The following is a 22,116-nucleotide window of genomic DNA, read 5'->3' on the forward strand; positions in this document are numbered from 1 at the left end:
GATTACTGAATGAATCAAAGAAAGTTACTTTCATTACTGTATGAAACGCTGCCATGTACTTTTATTATTGAAGGAATCAGCGCAAGTTACGTTTTTTGAATGAAAAAGTGCAATCTACGTTCATTACTGAATCAACAGGGGTCATTGCTTTCATTACAGAATGAAGCACTGTAAGATACTTTCATTACAGACTGAAACAATTAAAGTTACTTTCATTTCTGAATGAAGTTGTGTGTGTTACTTGTTTTACTGAATGGAATAGCTCAAGTTACTTTCATTACTGAATGAGAAATATGAAACACCTTTTTATTGTTTGGAGCAGTAAAAGCTACTTTCATTGTGGAATGATGAGTGTCCATTACTTTCATTACTGAATGACACTCTGCAAGTTACTTTCACTAGTGAATGAAACAGCATCAGTTACTTTCATTACTGACTGAAACAGCACAGGATTTCTTTTTCACACACCTGTCTTGAATTGATAATAGTGTTTATTGCTAACCACATTTCCCTTCGCCCAGCCCTCCTCACCCTGCTACAAGAGAGCTTCTCATTTCAAAATGGAGGCGTTACGGCTGCCGAACTTGGAACGAGGTAATCAGGCTCGAGTCCGGACCTCGGCTCAACACTCTGGGAATCTGGGTAAATCGCCTAGGGCCCGATTTAGATGTCGGCAGACGGGTTACTCTGTCACAAGGGTGGCAGATAGCTCGACGGCCGAACTATAAATCCCATTATATCCTATGGGATTTATGTTTCTGTGGACGGGTTAATGCTTCACCATTGTGACGGAGTAACCCGTTCGCCAAAGTCTAAATCAAGCCCTTAATCTCCTTATGTTTAAAAATTGGATCTGACCTTGAGTAATATTACTGGTGCTTAAGTGAAGCACCTCAATGCTCCTGGGCCGCGTTTGTGCAATATAAAACTGCAAATATAAATAAATGAAATAAATGAGGAGGCCAGAGGACATACGTTTGCTTTATATCACTCACTCTTACTGTGGGTTGGAAATAATTGGGCTAAAGTTGCCTTGTAAAAATGTAAGTCAGTTACATGCTCTATCTTTCACGCAGAGCAGGCTCATTTCTCTTCTTTTGGGACTGGAGTGTCCTGTTCATGCCATTCGTTTGGCATTCCCAGTGCAACCAATTATAGATGGAGCTGGAGCGAGCTGAAGGATGGGGGCGGGGCTCTGAATTGAACCGAGCTCTGAGCATCAAAGTCCTTCTTTGATAATGAGCCACACTGAGGGGCATACTCTAGGAGCAGAGAAGGGGTAAGAAGATGTGCTGTCCTCGCATCCATGTACATCGGTAATGGGTCAAACTGTGTTCAAAACATCTTCAACCCTCACCATAAGCAGTGGGAATCAGACAAACTGTGGTCAAGCACACCTACACCATAAGCCAGGGGTAGCAGGCCAAACTGTTCCCATGCACTGCTTCACCCTTGGCCAGGGTAGCATCCAAGCTGAGTCCAAGCACCCCTTCACCCTAGACTAGGGGCAGTGGGCCAAGCTGAGCTCAAACATCCCTTCACCCTACGCTATCGGTAGTGAGCTAAGCTGTGCCCAAGCACCACTTCACCATATGCCAGGGTAGTGGGCCAAGTGGTGCCCAAGCACTACTTGACCCTAGGCCAGTGGTTGTGAGCCAAGCTGATCCTAAGCACCCTTTCACTCAAGACCAGAGGTAGTGGGCCGAGCTGTGCCCAAGCACCACTTCATCATATGCCAGGGAAGCAGTCAAGCTGCGCCCAACAATACCTTCACCATATGCAATGGGTAGCGGGTCAAGCTGTGCCCAAGTACACTATAACAATATGAAATGGGCAGCAAGGCAAGATGACCCCAAATATATTGTCATCATATTAAATTGGCAGTGGACATAGGTGTAACCAAGTACACTTTGATCATGTGAAATGGATTGCGAGAAAACTTTTCCCTGGAACATTGTGACCGTCCAAAATGGATAACACTCAAAGTGCCCCCAAAAACCTTGGGTGCATATAATGGGTAATGGGACAAGCTTTGCCCAAGCACACAATTGCCATTAAAATATTCAGTAGGGTAAGCTGTGCTATGCAAATGTCTGACAAAATATAGCAGACCAAAATAAGGCCAAAAACATTGAGAACATAAATATCAACTTTATACACTATGGGGGTCATTCCGGTCCAGCGGGAAAGCCCCTGCAAAGAGGAAGCCGGCTCCGAATGGAGCCGGCGGATTTGCAGGGGTGCGACGGGTGCAGTGGCACCCGTCGCGATTTTCAGTGTCTGCAAAGCAGACACTGAAAATCTTTGTGGGGCCCTGGGCAGTGCAGGGGCCCCACGACACCCGTTCCCGCCAGCCTCTTCCTGGCGGTGTAAACCGCCAGGAACAGGCTGGCGGGAAGGGGGTCGGAATCCCCATGGGGGCGCTGCAAGCAGCGCCGCCACGGAGGATTCCCTGGGCCAGGGGAAATCCGGCGGGAAACCGCTGGTTCCCCTTTTCTGACCGCGGCTTTACCGCCGCGGTCAGAATGGCCCGGGAAGCACCGCCAGCCTGTTGGCGGTGCTTCCTCTGCCCTCCACCCTGGCGGTTTGAAACCGCCAGGGTCGGAATGAGGGCCTATGAGCCTGATTACGACCTTGACGGATGGGATACTCCATCACAAACGTGAGAGATATCCCGTCCGCCGTATTACAAGTTCCATTGTATTCTATGTATAATAATAGAAACAAAAATATAAGACTACAATATTGCCAAATAATGGGTAAGTATATCAAATTTTAAGTAGTAAACACTGCATTATTTGACAAATATATAAACTTTAGAAATAATATTACATTTATAAAAGATACTTATAATATAAAAATTTATAACTTGAAAACATACAATAATAAATATATACTTTAAAATAATTGCAAAAATAACAGCTTTTGTAAAAATAAAACATACTGATAGAAACTAATAATAATATCAAACACTGGATATTAAAATGTATACAATAACAACATAAAAACGAATTAACAAAAAATAAATAATAAAAACAAGCATAAACAAACTTTTGCAATTAAAATGAAAAATAATAAAACTACTTAAAAAAATCAAATATAAAACCTGGAGAGGTAAAATTCACTACACCCTCTCCAATATGAGCAACACTATGTAATTGTTGGATGTTGGATGTGTCAGATTTTCTATTCCTACTTCTACATAAGCAAGTGTAGAGAACGAGCTGGGTTTTGGAGGGGTCAGATTTATTATACCCATTCCAAAGTAAGCAACATTAGGGAACGTGTTGTAGTTTGGTGGAGTAAGATTTACTATTCCCACTCCACACTAAGCAACAGTAGAGGAAATGTTGGACTTTGGTGTGGACATATTTACTTTTTGCAGTCCAGTGGAGTCAACAGTAGTGAAAGTGATGGACTTTGGAGGGGTCAAATTTACTATTCCCATTCCAACATAACCAAAAGTAGGGAACGTGTTAGGCTTAGAGAGACTAGATTTACTTCTGCTACTTAAAACTTAAATCTAAGCAGCAGTAGGGAAAGGTCTGTGCTTTCTAGGGGTCAGATTAATTATCCCCCCCCCCTATTTTCATTTTTTACTAAAACATAAAACATTTAAATAAAAGACAAACAAAAAATAAATAAACATAATTTAAAAAATACACTATTTATGCATTATTAAAAAAACAAATAAAATAACATTTTAAAAAATTCTATTTTTCAAATTAAAAACATACTGGTTGCAAAAAGTCAGTGTACTATTTGTGACTACTTTTAGAGACCAGACATTTAGGACCATAGTTCAGTGATTTAAGGTAGAGAGACATAGTCAGACATAGAGAGAGATCTGGAGTTTGAAGATTGAAAGTGAATACCAATTCCAATATAAACGTTTTATGCACCACTCACTGGTGAAAGATATAACGAATAGAGCATTATGTTGTTATTAGTTTGCTTGTATTAGGTACAGTGATGTTTGGTACTGGGCGCCTTGCAATGAGGTCAGCACCATGACCTTGTGGACTCATGTACACCCTGTTTCTATTAACTTTCTCTCTTAATTTGCAGAGATTTACCTTTTATGCAACTTCATGTGATTAGATCTATTTCCAAGTCCTCTTACTTCTCTCTGAGGATTGAGGGCAGATGGAGATTACACGAGTGACCAAGGATCAAGCGGTGCATTGATTAGAAGCTGGGACTTGTGATTCATACAGCAGGTAAGCACCAGCCACCTTCTCCCACAAGCCCTCACCTCCCACCCCATGCCCGAGAAGCCCTAGAAATAAAATGCAAAGGTTACCTCGTTGGAATCAATGCCATTATTGACGGACCACGTGGTTTGGAAGTACTCCAGCATGCGCTGCTTGAGCGACTGCGGCAGATGGTGGACACGGATGAAGTCTTTGAGGTCCTTGGTCCTGGTATGGTAGAGGGACCAGCGGTTGTACATGCGCTGGATGATCGCCGTCACGTTGCCGAACACCAAAGCGTGCATCAGAGCTGGGAGAAGAAGAAGAAGGAACATTATTGATGGACAACAAGCAGGCAATGTCAAAGTTTAAGCGCTACGTAGCCCAGCTGGAGCCCACCGGGAATCTGGACAACTGTGTAGGCCAATAATGAGACCCTTGCAATGGAGACCAATGTTCTGTCTCTCTAACTTTGGGAGTGCCTAGACAGCCGGTAGTGGGGGGAGGTTGGTGGTAGCACTCGAGTGCTGGTGTGGGGCACAGGAGCTTTCAGCCCATCTTCAATCTAGTATCTGCAAAGCTCCACCAGAATTCTTTATACATTATATGCCAGGACAAACTTGTAGTGATCTCTGCCTTTATAGGGTCCTAGGTGAAGTGGAAACATGGCCTCTGCTCAAAATAAGCCCTTCTCCAAACTCGCAGCAAGAATATAAAGTCCTACAATTCAAAGCAACTGGTGGGAAAGGTCTCTTTTACTACCAATGAAAATGTATCCTATTCATGTACAAATTCGAATAAATTCAGTGTTCTACAAAATGGGTACTTATTCAGCATTCCTTTTAATACGTGTGAATGAAGCAACATTGTTTTGAAAAAATATTTTATTGGCCAGTAAGTGAGCAGAATTTTTTCAATTTAAAGTATGCAGCATTTTTATAGCTTTATACATGAAAACATTAGGGATATTTTTGGATCACAACCAACAATTTTTTTTTACAAAAAGAGCATTTAATTTTAAAAAATACGTAGTAATTTTCGATTTTCAACAAAAGAACCACGTAATCTTTCAAATGTATGCAGAAACATGTATTTTTTAAATTAAATTAGCAATATTATCTTTTAAAACACTGGATTATTCTACTAGCCTTATAAAAAAAAAGCATATTGTCGTCTTTCAGATTTGTGTAGGATTTATTTTTTCCGTGCATGGTGTGATAAAGACGAATGGCTGGGTTGTATGATGGAACAATGCTCGTCTTAACAATGTGGTCGGAACCACGACCTCGTTTCCACGCATGCCTTTACCACGCAGGCCTTTACAATGAATTACGTTGTGAAAGCATTCGTGGTTCTTTCATGCAACCCCCCCACCCGCCCTGAGGCCCAAAACTACCCGACCCCTAATACCTAAACTACCCCGACCCCCCCACCTGCCCTGAGTCCTAAAACCTAAAACAAACCTATCCCAGCCCCCCACCCGCCTCCAAAAACTAAACTTCGCCACCCGCCCTGAACCCTAAGAAAAAATACCCTGAGCTCCTCCACCCCTGCATATCAAACTAAACTACTGCGACATCCCCACCCGCCTTGAGCTCTAAAAAAAACAAAAAAAACTATCTGACCCTTCACTGACCACTAAAAAACTAAACTACCCCGAACCCCCACCTGCCCTGAACCCTAAAAAAAACCTACCCCAATCCCCCACCCCAAATATCTGAAATACCCCGACCCCCTACTCCCCTGAACCCTAAAAAAAATCTACCCCGACCCTCCACTCCTGCCTCTCAAAACTATACTACTCCGACACCCTTCACCTGCCCTGAGCCGTAAAACATCCCCCCCTAATAAGTAAGCTACCCTGACCCCACCCACCCTAAGCCCTAAAAAAAATATATATCCCAACTCCCCCACCCTGCCCCTAAAAACAAATTTACACTGTCCCCCCAAAGCGCCCTGAGCGCTAAAAAAACTACCCTGACCCCTCCACCCCTGCCTCTAAAACCTAAAGTACCCTGATGCCCCCACAACTAACCTAAGCCCTAAATCCACCCCCACTACTAAAAACTAATCCTACCACTGCCCCAGCCCCACTTACCTCACCGAGTCCTCCGCATCCTCTCCCGAACAACGCATGGCTTTATCTGTGCTTTAACCACGCATATGCGTAGTTTAGCAAATGCATGGTTATTGCACAGAAAAAGCCATGCGTTGTTCCAGCACACATGGTTATGCTTGCGTGGGAAACATCTGCGTTGTTCAGGATGCGTGGTTAAGGATGTTTCCCAAATGGCTGTGCTTATGCACCATCATCAAGGTATTCAACATGCTGAGATGAAATCAAGGAAGGGGTCCCATGCTTCTGGAGGGATCTGTGCTCAGGATCACCTTGGTGAAGTACCGGTGCTTAGATAATGTTGTCAAGTAGGGGGCGTATGTCTAGATAGTAAGGGTAAGGGATGCAGGACTAGATAAAATGAGCAAGGAAGAGGCGAGTGTCATTAATATTGGGAGCGTGTGCCTAACTGGCATCATAAATTAAGGTGATCTGTGCTCCAATGAGATCTTCAAGGTAGAAGACAGATGCTTAGACAATATTCTCAAGGGTGAGGCCTCTTGCTTAGGTAGTGTCACCAATGACAGGGGCCCATGCTCAGCTAATATTGTCAAGGTAAGATACTCGTGCTCAGCGAGTACCACCAAGGTATGGACACATGATTTGATAATATCATAACAGAAAGGAGTGGATGTTGAGAATTGGATAATCATGGTAGAAGGTAGCTAGAATCAGGGAGGTGGAGGCAATGCATAGCCTGTAAATTCATTCAGTGGCCAATGACTTACCATTATCAATAAGGCAGAGGTCCTAAGCTTAGCCAACATAATCCAAGCAAGGGGCAAAGCTTAATCAGTGTCCTGAAGCCAGAGGTCCATTCCAGCACAGAACCATCTCTGTTATGGCTGCCTCCATCTTAACTTAATATTGTCAAGGCGGGTTCCAATGAACTGCCGGAGACTTCAGAGCAGGATGGAATACTGAGTTTGGCAAGTGTCACTAGAAAAGGGCACATGTGATCAAGTCCAGCTGTAGATACGATGACGAACATTTTCTGGTTGGAGGAGGTGTTGGGATAGATTCTGGGGAAACAATGGGTTACACTGCTGGTAAAGAGGAGTTTCCAGAGCTCGGGACAGAAGAAAGTTACTGGCCAGCCTCTAAGCTAAATTAGTAGACAAAAACACTAACACAAAAGAAGTTATAATATTTAATAGACTTGGTAAGTTCATATTTGTTTTACCAACCCTATAATTGTTCCGAAACCAGTTTTCATGGACTGAAATGAGCAGTCAGTAAGGTTCGCAATGGCTACTGCCTCTGTGGTCTGCTTAGCAATCCTTTGGATGTAGGTCAGCCTGACTAGTTATAGTAGCTGGGACTTTCTGCCTTTTATCAGCCACAGGTGGTAAACTGCTGCTGTCTCAGGCTATCCATATTTATTTCTCAAAAACACCTCAAAATGCCTATACTCAGGATTGTCAAAGGCTGTGTGATGTCACTTCCTGTGATGTCAGCAGGGTGTTACAACTGATGCCACTTTCCCAGGAATGTTGAGCCCCTTCCCTCTGTGGCTGGCAGAATTCACCTGCACAGGTGCCTTGGCTTTACCACCGTCCAGATCTTGTTCAGTGTCCTCACATGACTCCAGTGTCATCACTTAGGGGCTCTATATTGGATTTTATGGCTTTGCAGCAAGGCCACTGCCATTTTATTTCTAAATGTCAGCAGATCACAGAGAGCAATTGTGAGATAATGCCCTTTTTGCGGGATCACTACCACTTTTTTCTAGATTTAATTCTGGTTTCCTAACTCTGATCACCAGGGTCATGACGTCCAGCACCCAGTGTTTCTGGTCTGACCCCTAAGAACATATAGAGTTGGCTAATCCCTGATTAGGCATACTTAACGTACCTACCATATCGTACCCAGTTTACCCAGAGCTTGAAGGTTAAATGTCATCAGTTGACTGCAGCACCTGCAGTGCCATCGATAAAGTGACAATGCAAAGCATGTCTTCAGGTCTGCAACTGCAGCCTGAGTGTGCAGTTTAAAACTCCAAATTCAACCGAGCAAAATAAACCTTTTGCCAGACTTAAACCTTTCATTTTAATGTCTGTAAGTCACCACTAAGGTAGGCCATAATTGTCTATAGAGGAGGGGCGTGGTATTTAAAATGTGGGAAATGACCTCTTATGTTTTGCATGTCCTGGCAGCGAAAAATCTCTAAAGTCGTTTTTAACTGTGTCAAGGCTAGGTATCCCATAGAAAAGTACTGGGTTACATTATAACAATGTATAATCCATATCTTCAGTTTGAGACCAGCTAGACTCAACTTCATAGGAATTTTATATCCAACTTGATGGCAATGTTGGATCTTAAAATACTATTTTGGCAATACACATTTAGAAACTTGGTATTTTCTGCCTAAAAGCCTCGAATAGCCCTTATAGAGATAATACCCTACTATCACCTCATAGCCTGCTGGAACAAAAAGGTCTTGGCTAGAATGAGGTGTGGCCTCCTCCAGGTAGGATGGGCTGGGGGGTGTGGCCACCAGTTGTACAAGTGGAAGCCCCTATCACAGCAGATGTAACTCACACTCAGGCTTTCCTCTCATTGTCCAAGTATCCAGAATGGAAACAATCCCACTAGTGGGAAACCCTGTCTCAGAATTGGTTTTGCAGGCAGAGGCAGTGCCTCATTTCCCTTGACACAACTCATGGGCATGCCCAAAGCTCAGACAAAGGGGGAAAAAAGATACTGCCACGTTGGATTTGGGCAGAGCAGGAAACTGTGGGATTTTTAACGGCCAAACCCCAGGAAGTGATGTCAAAGTCAGTAGAGTTGTCCATGGGAACTTTTTTTCCTATTGGTTAGGGAGTCACTGCCACCCACAAGCTAATGCCAGGCATAAAAGTGGCATTCCTGGCTACTTCCCTCAGAACATCTCTCAACTTGTGGATGACACCTACTGTGCATCAACGACTTGACTTCAAAAAAAGGGCTGCATCTATTGTAATCTGTGGAGAGAAACCCCAAGGGCTTGACTTGCTCCCACTTGTAACCAGGACTGAAGAGTGGTCTTCAATCTCTAGTTGGCTAGCTACCTGTTAACCCACAGGAACACAAACGCTACAAGAAGCCCAAGACTCTACTGAGCCTAGATGACCAGTTCCAACAGGAATTGCCCCGGACCCTGCAGGTAGCTTCTGGGAGCTTGAGCCCTAATCCCCAAGTGGTGTTCACAAGGTCATGGACTGTCAGCTGTTACTTTTTTACCCCAGGCACTGCAGAACTGAACACTTAGAAACGTTTTCCCTACTTTTTCTAAAACAAACCATACCCTGATGCTGCTGAAGCCTCAGATTCATCTGGCCAGAAACCCTGTTCAGAGTTCCTCATGTTGACGACTGTATTCAGTCCCCCCACAAATGAGTATAGACTTCACCAAGATCAACGCGGAACCTGCATCTGAATACCAACAAGACATTTCCAGATACATTCTCTGGGTTTCAACCACACAGAGCTCCTCATGTCAGCAACCACTGTCCCACGTTTCCCACCAATGCAAAGTTCCAACCGAGGACTAGGACTCCATCAGGCCGCCATCAACGAGCTGTTCTTTAGATTCAGTCTGCAGCCTGACCAGCTGATGATCTTGACAATTAAGCATTTTCCCAGAGAAAAAAAAGTTAGAAGGTACACTTTTCAATGGAACAACCCAGGTGCCTGTATCAGACCCACGCTCCTTGGTTGGCCTTAACATTTGACTCTGACTGGTTCTAGCGTGACCAGATACCTGTGGTTGGTATTTTCTGCTTTTTGGTGCTAGAAACCTGTAAAACTTTGAAAAGTTATATTCCTTGCATCACTTATTTGTTGTTTTGGCATCTGTTTGCTTATAAAAATGTATATTATTTTTATAAATTGGAGTACAATTTTTAATTATGTTGTGTTTTCAGTTTTTTCACAGTTTTGGTACTTTGCTTTACACATTTCTCCTAAGTTAAGCCTGTCTCCCAAGTTCAGATTTAAATCATTGAAACCTAACTAGATCTAGTCAGGGATAATGCCATTAGTACTAAAACAGGACTACCATCCACTTCAACTAATAACGTACATTCTCACAGAGACCTAAACCATCTCTGAATTGTTGATTGTGATTCTGCACAAACAAGATGGGCTCAGGTTTAACCTCGTCAGACCTAAGTTCTCCATATTGGACTGACCCAAAAATTATGGACATCCCTAGGAACCCCACCAACACTGACCGACCACGCACGCAACCTGGGCTTCATCCTCGACTCCTCCCTCTCCATGTCAAAACAGGTCAACGCAGTCTCCTCCTCCTGCTACAACACTCTCTGCATGCTCCGCAGGATCTACAAGTGGATCCCAACAGAAACAAGAAAAACAGTGACACAGGTCCTCGTCAGCAGCAGGCTAGACTACGGCAACGCACTCTACACAGGCATCCCGACCAAACACCTGCGACGCCTCCAACGCATCCAAAACGCCTCCGCCCGACTGATCCTCAATGTACCCCGCCGCAGCCACATCACACCCCACTTGAGAGACCTCCACTGGCTCCCCCTTGACAAGAGGATCACATTGAAACTCCTTACCCACGCACACAAAGCACTCCACAACACCGGACCTGCTTACCTCAACAACAGACTCAGCTTCTACACCCCCACCCGACAGCTCCGCTCCGCAGACCTCGCCCTCGCCACCGTCCCCCGCATCCATCGAAAGACATCCGGCGGCAGATCCTTCTCCTACCTCGCCGCCAAGACATGGAACACTCTCCCAACCAACCTACGACAGAACCAGGACCTACTCACCTTCAGAAGAATCCTCAAGACCTGGCTCTTTGACCAGTAGCAGCAATCCCCCCCCTCAGCGCTTTGAGACCCTAATGGGTGTGTAGTGCGCTCTATAAATATGCTGATTGATTGATTGATTGATGGATGATGCAGGTTTTTTATCCTTTCTCTTGTAAAACTCCAACTGATGTTAAAACCTAAAGTCAGGTCACTCAAGTAGGTGACGCAGTGGACAACAAGAGTGAACATTTTGCACAGCTTATTCTTTACCTGCTGATAACCGGTGTTATTATCATCATGTTCAGTCATGGTTCATTTACTAAACTCTGAAGGATACAAGACTGATAAAGCACTTCTAGAACCAACACTTTGACAGTTTGGATTATTCACAAATATTTACAGAATTTGTATTAAATTACAAATCTGTTCTAGTGTTTGGGAAGCATGGGGTTTCCCCTGAAAATGCACTCTTGCAGGATGGAAGCCACTTAATGAAGAACACCTCCATGGCAACAGGTAAACCAGTCCATTGTGACATGGCGGAATAATGGCAATAGTGTGGCTAGTGGACCTGTACCTCCAGAGAGGGGATGTTGTTTGTGTAACCATATATGAAATGCCCCTGAGGTTCTGGATGTTTCTCCCTGCACATCAGGGACATTCTGAGTTTGTGTGCAAGACTATCATGAATTACATGGTTGTCTGCAACTGCAGAGAAGCTACTTCAAATGGTGGCAACTGGAGCACTGTGAGGAACTTGGTTATTGCTTGAGGGGGTGAACTACCAAAGTCAGTAAATTAACTGGTGCTTAAAACTCTGATAGCTTAGCACAAAAGCAGTCAGGTTACATTAGAGACAATGTGACAATGTGTAAAGTATTTATGCAGCACACACCCAACAATTAAGTGAAAACAACACAAGAAGAATCCGAAACAAATTTAGAAAAATTAGATTATGTTTTAATAAAAAGAATTGAGATCTAAACAACAAAAATCCAAGCAGTAGAACTGGAGATACTGAATTTCAAAGGATTCTATAAAAGTAGTGCCAAAAGGCGTAAAGTGCCAACTGAGGGTATCCAGTCGCTCTGGACTGGGATAAATTCACAAGTTCAGGCCAACCATGGTGGGGCGCAGGCCGGGCACAGGACCAAGTTTGGCCTGCTGAGGACTGTACCTCATGTCCTTTGTGCGCGGTCTGCGCAGCGTTGCTTTGCAGGGCCTCACATCATCCAGCGTTGGTTCTGATGAAGCTGTGGGGTGCAGCTTTGCAGTGCTTTGCACTGCTCCACATTGGTTATCATGAAACTTTCTGTTCAGTGAGGTTTTGTGGGGCTTAGCATTGCTCTGTGTCGGCTCCAATGAAGCTTGCAGCTGTGCCGGCTTGGCAGGGCTTGGTGTTGCTCGACATCAATTTTGATTTGCAGGTGTGTGGTGAGGCATTGCGGAGCTTCACATCACTTCACGCTGGATTTGATGGAATCTTCAGTTAGCCCAGATGAACTCTCTCTGATGCCATCCAAGAGCCTAGAATCTGTGGAGACACCACTTGACGATCTGGAACTCACTGCAGCATAGGCCAACAGTGCTTTGGCAGGTCCAGTTGCAGGTACCGGCAGGTCATGTGCAGCAGCTCAGCTGGGCAGTTGCAGGAAGGCCACTGGACCTTGTTACGTCTCTGTAGCTCAAAACAGGAGGTCAGTCATCTGACCCTTGAAGTCACTCAGCCTGGGATAAAGGAAGAAGGTACAGTCTTCCTTCTCGGGCAGCAGGGCATGACTCAAGCTGCAAGGAGGTCCTTTGGCAGCAGGGCATCCTTCTTCTGTTGGATCTAGTAGTCCAGGAGGATACTGAATAGTGGGTCAGAGGGTCCAGCTTTGAAGTGGAAGTAACAACTAATTTCCTTCCTTCCTACCCGGGTCCCAGGAAGTCTAGGTGACAAAAGTCAAGTGTGAAGTCCTTTGTGAGTGTGCTGAGGCAGCTCCACTGAAATGCAAGTGGGGCTATGCACAGCTCCGCCCCTCCCATCCTGCCAACACCAAGTGTCAGTCTGGTGGAAACATAGTTATACAATGGGGGGGGGGGAGTGATGCAGCTGGCTTGATGGCAGTCTCATCCCCATGGCTTTGGCGGTTCTTGTCGGACCGCCAAAGTCGTAATAAGGCCCTAAAACTCCAGGGGGCAACTTTACAAAGATTTGATGCAATGCAACAAGACAACCTACTGCACAGCATCAAATGGAGAGGGCAGGAATGTGCCATTTCAATTAAGATATAGAGTATTCCTGCTCTCCCTTCTCTCTGACACATTGAGTGCAGTCTAGTGCCAATGCAGGTAAACTTGTGCCATGGTGTATAGGTGGCTGCGTTATGGGCAGGATTGTTATTGTACAAGAAGGAGCACATAGCTGCCCAAACACAATCCTGAGAGGCTTTTTCCTCTTTCTATGTGTGCTGCTGAATGGTGTCCATGTAGAAGGAGGAAGGAACAAGATATTTCTCTTTGTTATGCCTCATCTGGGAAGGCATACTATTTCGAAGCAATCCCAAGTTTACTAGTGTAAGTAAATCTGGGAATGTGCTAAAATCCATGGGTGATTGTGTCGGAACACCCACACTCCAGAGATGGAACGCCTTCCCAGTGCAGAGTAATGGAAGGCCGCGACTTGTGCTGCATTGCTGTACTCCAGATTTACTATGCCACGCAAAGCCATGCAGGGTGGCTCTGCATTGTGTAGTAAATCTGATTTTGCAATGCCTAGTGTTGCCTTGCATTACTGAAGAGCAAGGCGAGCCCTTCATAAGTCTGTCCCCAGGTCTCTCCGTTTGTATCTTTGTTCAACCATTGTGAGCACGTCCACTAGACGACCCATCAGCTTACCATGTACTTCTTATTGCTCTGATTCTCAATGATGACCCCACTGAACCCCAAAGTGACTTCACAAAGGCATTATTTGGGATCTATCCATTAACCCACTAATGTGGAGAGTCTCTCTTGGGGATCCTCCCTACATTACAAGATCCAAGCACTTTTGCTCATTTAAACCCTAGCAACATCTGCCATCTGTCAGTTCAGGTAAGCTACAGGCATTGTTAGGAAGATGATTGCAGCTGTGTCCACCTCCAGAAAAAAATGAGTACTGACCTCTGTATTGTATAATTTAATGATCCACTTCAGGCATACAATGTACACAATTTAAATTATTTGCTACTTGAATTCCGGGCTTGCTTTGCACTGAATCTTAGACATTTGTCTGAGTATTACAAATGATAAAGAATACAATACAATACAATGGCTACAGAACTTGGTAATAATAGATGCAAGCCTATTTTTTTAAATACTGGAATTTGGGTTCCTATGAAGGACAATATTTAGGACTCCATTGTAGACTTAAATTTTAGCAAGCAAATTCTCTGCTGTTGAAAGCACAGTGATGGGTTGTGTTGCTATACCTTTTTAAGATGTAGAAAGTCTTCCCCATGGACATTTGTCGAGCACCAGCTGTAAAGCACTTCAGAAAAGGACTAGGATCCTTCTCTTGAATCCACACTCTGATGATACATTACTTTTCTCCTACATAATTATGTCCTCCGCCGTCACCATGTTCTCGTCAACCACAAAAACTTTAGTCAATCCTTCTATCTTACATCCCTTACTCTTGGCTTACTCCCACTTGACTTATCTCACCTTCCTTGTCCTTCCCACCACACCACATCCTGCCTTCCTGCTGCATGGCCCATGTACCGCCCACATCCCCTTTCGTTCTCTCCTTTGCGTAACCTATAGAGAACCTACCCACCATCTCTCTTTCCTCTCTTCACTGACTTTCCTACACAACGCTTTTCTGCTTTTAGCTAAGGCAGTGTCACACAGTCCCCCCATATATAGTTGTTTATTTAATTGTTTTAAATGGTGCCACTATTCCACCTTTTGGCCACTTCAGAGTGCCATTCACAACATTAATAGAAGGTGATATTAGGCAATAATGGCTGGTACTAAAGCACTTGGGAGTTTGGTGTGGTTCCTGTACTATTTTTTAAAACAATTTTATTGATTTTCATCTGTACATAGTAACATTCAGGACACCTCAGGGGTTCTGCTTAGCGTCATTGTGGTCAGTAATTTAGTAGGAAGAACTGGTGTGAAACAATTTTATGCAAACAGGAACTAACATTCGGGCCCTCATTACGTGTACCGCCACCTGACCACCAGTGCGACCAGAACACCGCTGACCCTATTACGAGTTCACCGCAGGCCTGGTGGGTGGAGACAGCAATTCCGCCTGCTTGCCTTACGGTGAACAGGGCCTTAACATTGACGCCAGCTTCTAATCGAGCCGGCGGCAATATGGTTGTGCGGCGGGTGCAGCAGCACCCGTCGCGCTTTTCACTGCCAGTAAGTCGGGCAGGGGAAAGCGCAACAGGGCTGTCCATGGGGGCCCCTGCACTGTCCATGCCGAGTGCATGGGCCCCCAGGGCCCCCCTGGCAACCCCTTTCCGCCAGCCTTTGCATGGCGGGGCTACCGCCATGCAAAGGCTGGCGGAAAGGGGACTGGTAATCTGCTGCTCTGTCGGATTGAGAACGCAGAGAACACCAGGCTGTCTCCAACCTGGCGGTGTCAGCGGTCCGACCGTGGTAGCTCGATCATAATGTGGACGCCGGACTGCTGCTTTGGCGGTAGTCCGACCTCCACCACGGCCCTGCGGTCTCATGACCACCAGGGTCATTATGAGGACCCCGGTCTTGACAGTGTAAGACTCACCATGCCACTACAATCCTTCCATGGTTAATAATACCTCCCCCCTCGCACTATCCCCCACCCATCCAAATGAATCCGCCATAGGAATGTTCCTCATGTCCATTCATCTCCCGCTATGTGCAGCCTGACAATTTGGCCCATCATCAGGGAAGCGTGAATACACATGACAGGGAGAGCATGGTGGTAGTCAGCAATGTGATGATATGTACTGTGCTGCCATAACACGTGACAAATCAATCTGCAAGGGCTACTTTGAATGCTTGCATATCCTGCAATAGGGTGTCCTATGAAGCTGCTATGTAGATCCTACAGAAGCCTGGTGTGGTTAATGTACTTCACAAGTAGATATGGATCGGAGTATGAAAACGAGGTGGGTTTTGGGGGGTGCTTCAGCTAAGAGGTTGAACAGTGTGTATTGATCACCCACAGCAGGTGGAGAACAGTCTGATGTTACTCGTTGCTGTGTCTGGGAACTTTGAGGGGGCAGAAATAGTTCATCTCAGTCAGACACTGCAGGGGTTCACTCCTCGTTGCTGCTTCAGGGGTCAGACATCTGCTCATCTTTTCACATTTTCCTAAAGATGAGGCAGTTTGTCTACATATATGTTTTGATGGTTGGTGTTGGTAAGAAGAACTGTACGAGCATAATCTAACAGCGAGGAAATAGTAAATAGATGGTAATTGGAATTGCAGTGCCTAATTTACATTTGTGTTTTAAATATTTAGTTTCTTGTGGACTTGATGAAACTGGAATATTGTGGTTTGTCAGCGAGATTTAGTCCATCTTGTAAAAACTGTACATTGTCCATGTCGCCAGCTCCTAAACACCCCCTGTTATGTGTCAGGGTTGACTAAATTATGCCCCCTGGGCCACTGGCTGCTTGAAAAAGACATTGTGCCCGTGGGCAGGGGCAGTGGCCTTCAGCTGATCTTTAAAGCTACCCTCCCACCCCCATGCAATGGCCCATTCTGGCTCTTTAAACATATTTCCATTTAGGAAATTAATTAAAAGCAAGCAGCAGGTCTGCAGCTGCTAGGACTCAGCAGGACAGGGTACTACTTAGAGCTGAATATATACATTGATCCCCTTCCTGGTGTTTCTGTCTGCATCAGAGGAACATCCTCTGCGTTAGAAGCCCCATCACACCCTGCGCCCCCCTCAAAGTGTGTTCTTAATTAAAGTTTTGCTGCTAAAATATTAACGCCCCCTGCTGGTAAGAAAAATATAATCATGGCCACTTGAACTATGCAGCAAAAGACTACCAAGTTATGTGGTAGGGTTGACAAAATTATGCACCAAGAAAAGGCTAATTATGTGACGTCATGCGGCACATTTTGTGATAGTATTACTTCATTATTTTGCCATTTTTCGATATGATTATGCTGTCTTGGAAAGGACTTCACCTTATTAGTGCTGAAAGATGACAAGAAAACCTTTGCAAAGGGCATCCAGTGCCCTGAAGCATGTCTCACCATGTATTTAGTAACTTTTGATCTGTTGGAGCTAGAAACAACATTCAGCAGATGATTAATTATGTGGCAAATCCACAACTATGCAGCAATAAAGCAGCCACAGAATTGCTTGATTCTATTGGCCCTAAATATAATGTATTCCCTCAATTATGGTTCTTCAGAAAGGGTGTTTGTTACTGAATCAGTCTGAAAACGGCTTGTGTATTCTGCACGTGGGGATTACCTTCAATGGCATCACAGAAATGAGGAAAAAGATTGTAGCTTTGAAGAGTAAAGTGGATTTCTTGAGATGTGATGAAGATGGAACTCATGAGACATTCCTGAACAACCCCAATGCTTCAACACCCGTTCACAAATGTGCTCTCACCTTTTAACTGTGCTGAAGGCAGATGGATTACAAGCCATGGTCTTGAAAGTAAATTCCCTTATAGTACGTGCAGGCAGTTTCACGAGGCAGACACATCTCTGGTATCAGAGAGGGTGGTGTTATATCAAGCTTTGTGCTCACAACATCACTGCACTTCAATCTTTATTATAATGCAGTCCCTAAAAGGCTGCAGAGGTACAAAATTCAAAATAAATTCAAAAATCTTAAATGACAATTTAACCCCCCCATTTGTATATTATGGAGATTTTTTAAATGAAATGTTCATCTAGCAACATAACTGCTCAGATAAAAGAAATCTGAATTGAGAGTTTTTTTCCTCAATAGTTAACTACATCATATTTATGGCTCCCTGTTTTATTGTAATTATTTTTTTAAATTTCTGTCTGCATTTACCATATTTATTTTTTGCCCATCTTATTGGTATGTATCTATAGTTATTTTGTGTTCTGAGAACAATCGGAGTGATAAAATGGTATATTTCTACATTTATTTAACTGATAAGCATGCACTCATACCTTGATGCCTGTTGAGTTATAGTGAATTAAGCAGTCAAATATAACAAAACACTATACCTGAATGTACATATTTGCATTATATTCAAATATATGCTAATTAATGCATGTATTTAAGGAAATCTCATCCTGTTTTTAACTCCCCAAGCTTTCTATCTGTTCAGTCCTTGGCCTGGGGTTCATGAAGACACTCACAAGAAGCACAATGTTCTGTATTTTTCCTGTTTTAAAAAATACGGACAGCAAACACATCATTTTCTGTCTGTATTTGGTTGTAAAAATCTGAAAAAACGGAAAACTGGGATCCTTAATTATATTATGTCAAAAGAAGTTTCTGTATCCATTTGTTGTTTCAGTATAGATTTTGGGCAGTGTCAAACTGAGATTCATTATCACCTTAGAAAAAACTCCATTTTTGTGGCAAATTTCAAAAGGAATCCTTGAATTGTTTTTGCTCCCTAAGTGCCAGCGGAAAATAAGAAAAGATGTGAATAAATGTGAATATTCCCTCAGTCCTATGTTTCAGATATTTCAAATTGCAATTACCATGAAAACTAAAAAAAAGTTAAAGATAAAGAGATTAATGCTATTCAATCGCATACATTGTAATACCGATAAATGCAGAAAAATGTTTATGGCAGACTAATTTGCATAAACTGTCTCTTAATTCACTTTACTGTTGGTGCCATTAGGGCATCAGTCAAATGGAAACCTATTAAAATCCAAGTCAGAGTTAGAGGTAATTATCTTCAAAAGTTATTCAATAAAGCAATTCTTTTGTGCTGCAGATGAATAGGATATAGGAATCCAATTTGCATGTTTAATCTGATTAAATTGATGTATTCGGCAGTTAAGACCATTTTGCAATTCCACTTGCAGGAAATACCTCCAGGGGGAATCAATGTCACACATTCATTGATGATGCTGTAGGTTTCTGTACTCAGCATTCTGTAGCACATAGCAGGCACCAGCCCACAATCTTCAAATGCTGTGCATAACATGATGGCAATTACAAGCAGATGGGGCTAGCTGCTCACATTATTGATGAACTGGCACAGGCACCTGCCCAGCCCTTGAATATGGAATTTAGGGTTTAAGACTTATGATTATTGTCCCTCTGGATAAAGTTCTTGGCCAGACCCTGCTTTTCCTATGTTATAGGGTAATGGAAAATATCTTCCTGTTTCTGAAAACTTAAAATCAAGTTTAGTTGGCAGAGCTAACATTTGTCCTGTGTTTTACTCCAGAAACATGGCGCTCTATTTGATGAATACAAACTCCAGATGATCAAGGATGCAACGGCTTGTCCCCTAATAGGGAACCTGGCTGTGGTGTTAAATCTGCACTCCGCAGCCTCACCTTGCTGCTCAGCGGGATTAATTAGCCACTCTACTAGAAGTTATCAAGGCTCACTCAAGCCGAAACATATCTCGTGCAGGTGTCTGCAGATGAACAAATAGTCACCAGAATGCATGTTTCCTGCTTTTTCTTGGTCATAGTTTGTGAAAAATAATTATCTATCTATCTATCTATCTATCTATCTATCTATCTATCTATCTATCTATCTATCTATCTATCTATCTATCCATGCATCTATCTCTATATATAGAGATATGTATATATATATAATTATTTATAAATATATAGATATATGTATATATATAATTATTATATATATATATATATATATATATATAATTCAATATAATTATATAGATATATCCCAACCCCTTCCCAATCTGTATTAAGGCAGACCCGGACGCTCCAAGGTCAAGATCTCAGTTCAAATGTATTGTTGCCAATAAATCTGAACATAGATCTTGAGCTTGGAGTGTCTGGGTCTGCCTTAATACGGACTGGAGCAATGTTGGTATGTTTGAGGCTGCCGGAACCCTGCCCGGACCGCCGCAGCTATGTGCCTCTGTAATCCAGTCTTTTGACGTGACGCTGATATATATATACATATATATATACACACAAAAAAAAAAAAAAGATTACAGGGACGTTATACACTAAAAAAAAACAAAGGTTACAGGGACGTTATACACTAAAAAAAAACAAAGGTTACAGGGACGTTATAGTTAAGTTTACTTTTTACCCCTACAAAACCATAGAAATTCAGTTGTTAAAGCTATTCGTATGTTAAGAAATTATCACTTGTTGCATAAAGTTATTTTCTGGCACAAGTTATAGTTTCTTCAGACAAGTATAACTATACGTATAAATATAACTGCTGAATTTCCTTGGTTTTGTAAAGGTAAAATGTCAACTTAACTATATCAATAATAATGGGATGGAAGAGAGAGGGAAAGAGAGTGTTATTGCAATGGTCTCTCCATACAATAACTTCACCCAGCAGAACAGAGTCACCTCTGGCCTAAAGTTCTTGGACTGTTACTCAGTTGCTTGAAGGTTCTCATCCTGGTATCTCATGGCAGTGTGTCTTTTTATTTACTCGAGTTTTGAATGTTGAACATACCTACTGATGGAACATTTACATCTTTTTTCCATCAAAATCTTTGGATTGAATGTCATAGATATGTCTGGACAATGTTTAGTAAGGAGTCACTGATGGCCTAGTGGTTAATGTCTCTGACCCTCACATTGAAGGTCAAGAGTTCCAGTCTAAGTGTGTTAGTGGTTGTTTCTCTGCTCTAAGTTCTTCTCACCCCCACCATGCACAGTTTTCTCTTCAATAATGTGACTGCTAATGATTCATTGATATTTTTAATGATGTTATAAAAGTTGTCATGAGTGCTGTAATATCTGGGGTAATAGCAGTGCATGGAGTAAGTTATCGTTACCTTGGGCAGCGAGTTACAGTTACTTGAAATAATTCTAACTATAACTGCTGAATTTCTGTGGTTTTGTGTGAGTGAATTCAAAACCTAACTATAACGTTCCTGTAACCTTTGGTTTTTCAGTGAATATGTGTGTGTGTGTGTGGGCACACATAAACACGCACACACACACACACATATATATATATATACAAACAAACAAGCTTTATTTGGTCCATTGGCCTTCAAAGCAATACACGGCAGTACATAATCTTTAATTGAATACAACATCAATATAGGATAAAAATAATAAAAGCATAAATACATACAGGCCTAAGCAGTATCAGATTATAGTTAAAAATGCAACTATTTTTAGTTAAAATACAACGTTGTATATTCCAGGCTGCAAGTAAAAATTTACTAACTGCTAAAACTAAATAATTAGATTTATTAGTTTTTAAAACCCTTAGTGAGTAATTGCAGCTGGTTAAACCCAGTTCTAAGCAGGTTTTACGGATCCACTTTGACCGCGGGATAGAATAGGCAGGGCAAAAAAACATAAAGTGCTCGATAGACTCTTTCGCGCAATCACACGCAGGACACATATCAGTTTTAGTGGACTGTCCCCATTCACTCGTCAAGGATAATCTTGCATATAGACTTTTACCCAATAGGTTTGGTATAATATCAAGATAGGGATCATACTGCGGGAACCACTTAAAATCAAGAAAGCAATCAGTCAACCGACCATAAGAGTTACAAGTTATATAATTGGCCCTAATATAGGACCAATAAGTTGTCTTCAGGACATTTTTATGGCGCCTTTCTAAATTATGAGGGTTTTCCCAGTAATCAGCCAAGCCCAATAATCCAAACCAACAGGAAACATGCCTAATCCAGGGAATAGTTTTTACATTCTGTCTTTTTAGCAAGTTGACTAATGATACTTTGTAAGAGATCAGTTCAGGAGTAGTCCATATCCTTATCCAAAAAATTAGGGGTCTCAAAATAATCAAGTCTACCACACGTTTCAACCCTAAATCTAAAAAGAGAGGGCTCAATGGTATACTGCTCGGGCACGCTATCAGGGCCCTAGCAAATGCATTCTCTCCCACTGTTATTTTAG

At 42.8% G+C, this 22,116-nt stretch overlaps 1 protein-coding gene across 1 annotated transcript in view; it reads right to left on the reverse strand.

The window, feature by feature from the left end:
• KCNH8 (potassium voltage-gated channel subfamily H member 8) overlaps window positions 1-22,116 on the reverse strand; it is a 915,601-nt gene that overhangs the window by 190,546 nt on the left and 702,939 nt on the right. Inside the window, exon 9 of the mRNA XM_069212070.1 lies at window positions 4,304-4,503. Within this exon, the coding sequence (XP_069068171.1) occupies window positions 4,304-4,503 (200 nt within the window). The remainder of the gene's footprint in view (window positions 1-4,303; window positions 4,504-22,116) is intronic.

Source organism: Pleurodeles waltl, chromosome 10 (genome assembly GCF_031143425.1).
Source record: "Pleurodeles waltl isolate 20211129_DDA chromosome 10, aPleWal1.hap1.20221129, whole genome shotgun sequence".
NCBI lineage: Eukaryota > Metazoa > Chordata > Amphibia > Caudata > Salamandridae > Pleurodeles > Pleurodeles waltl.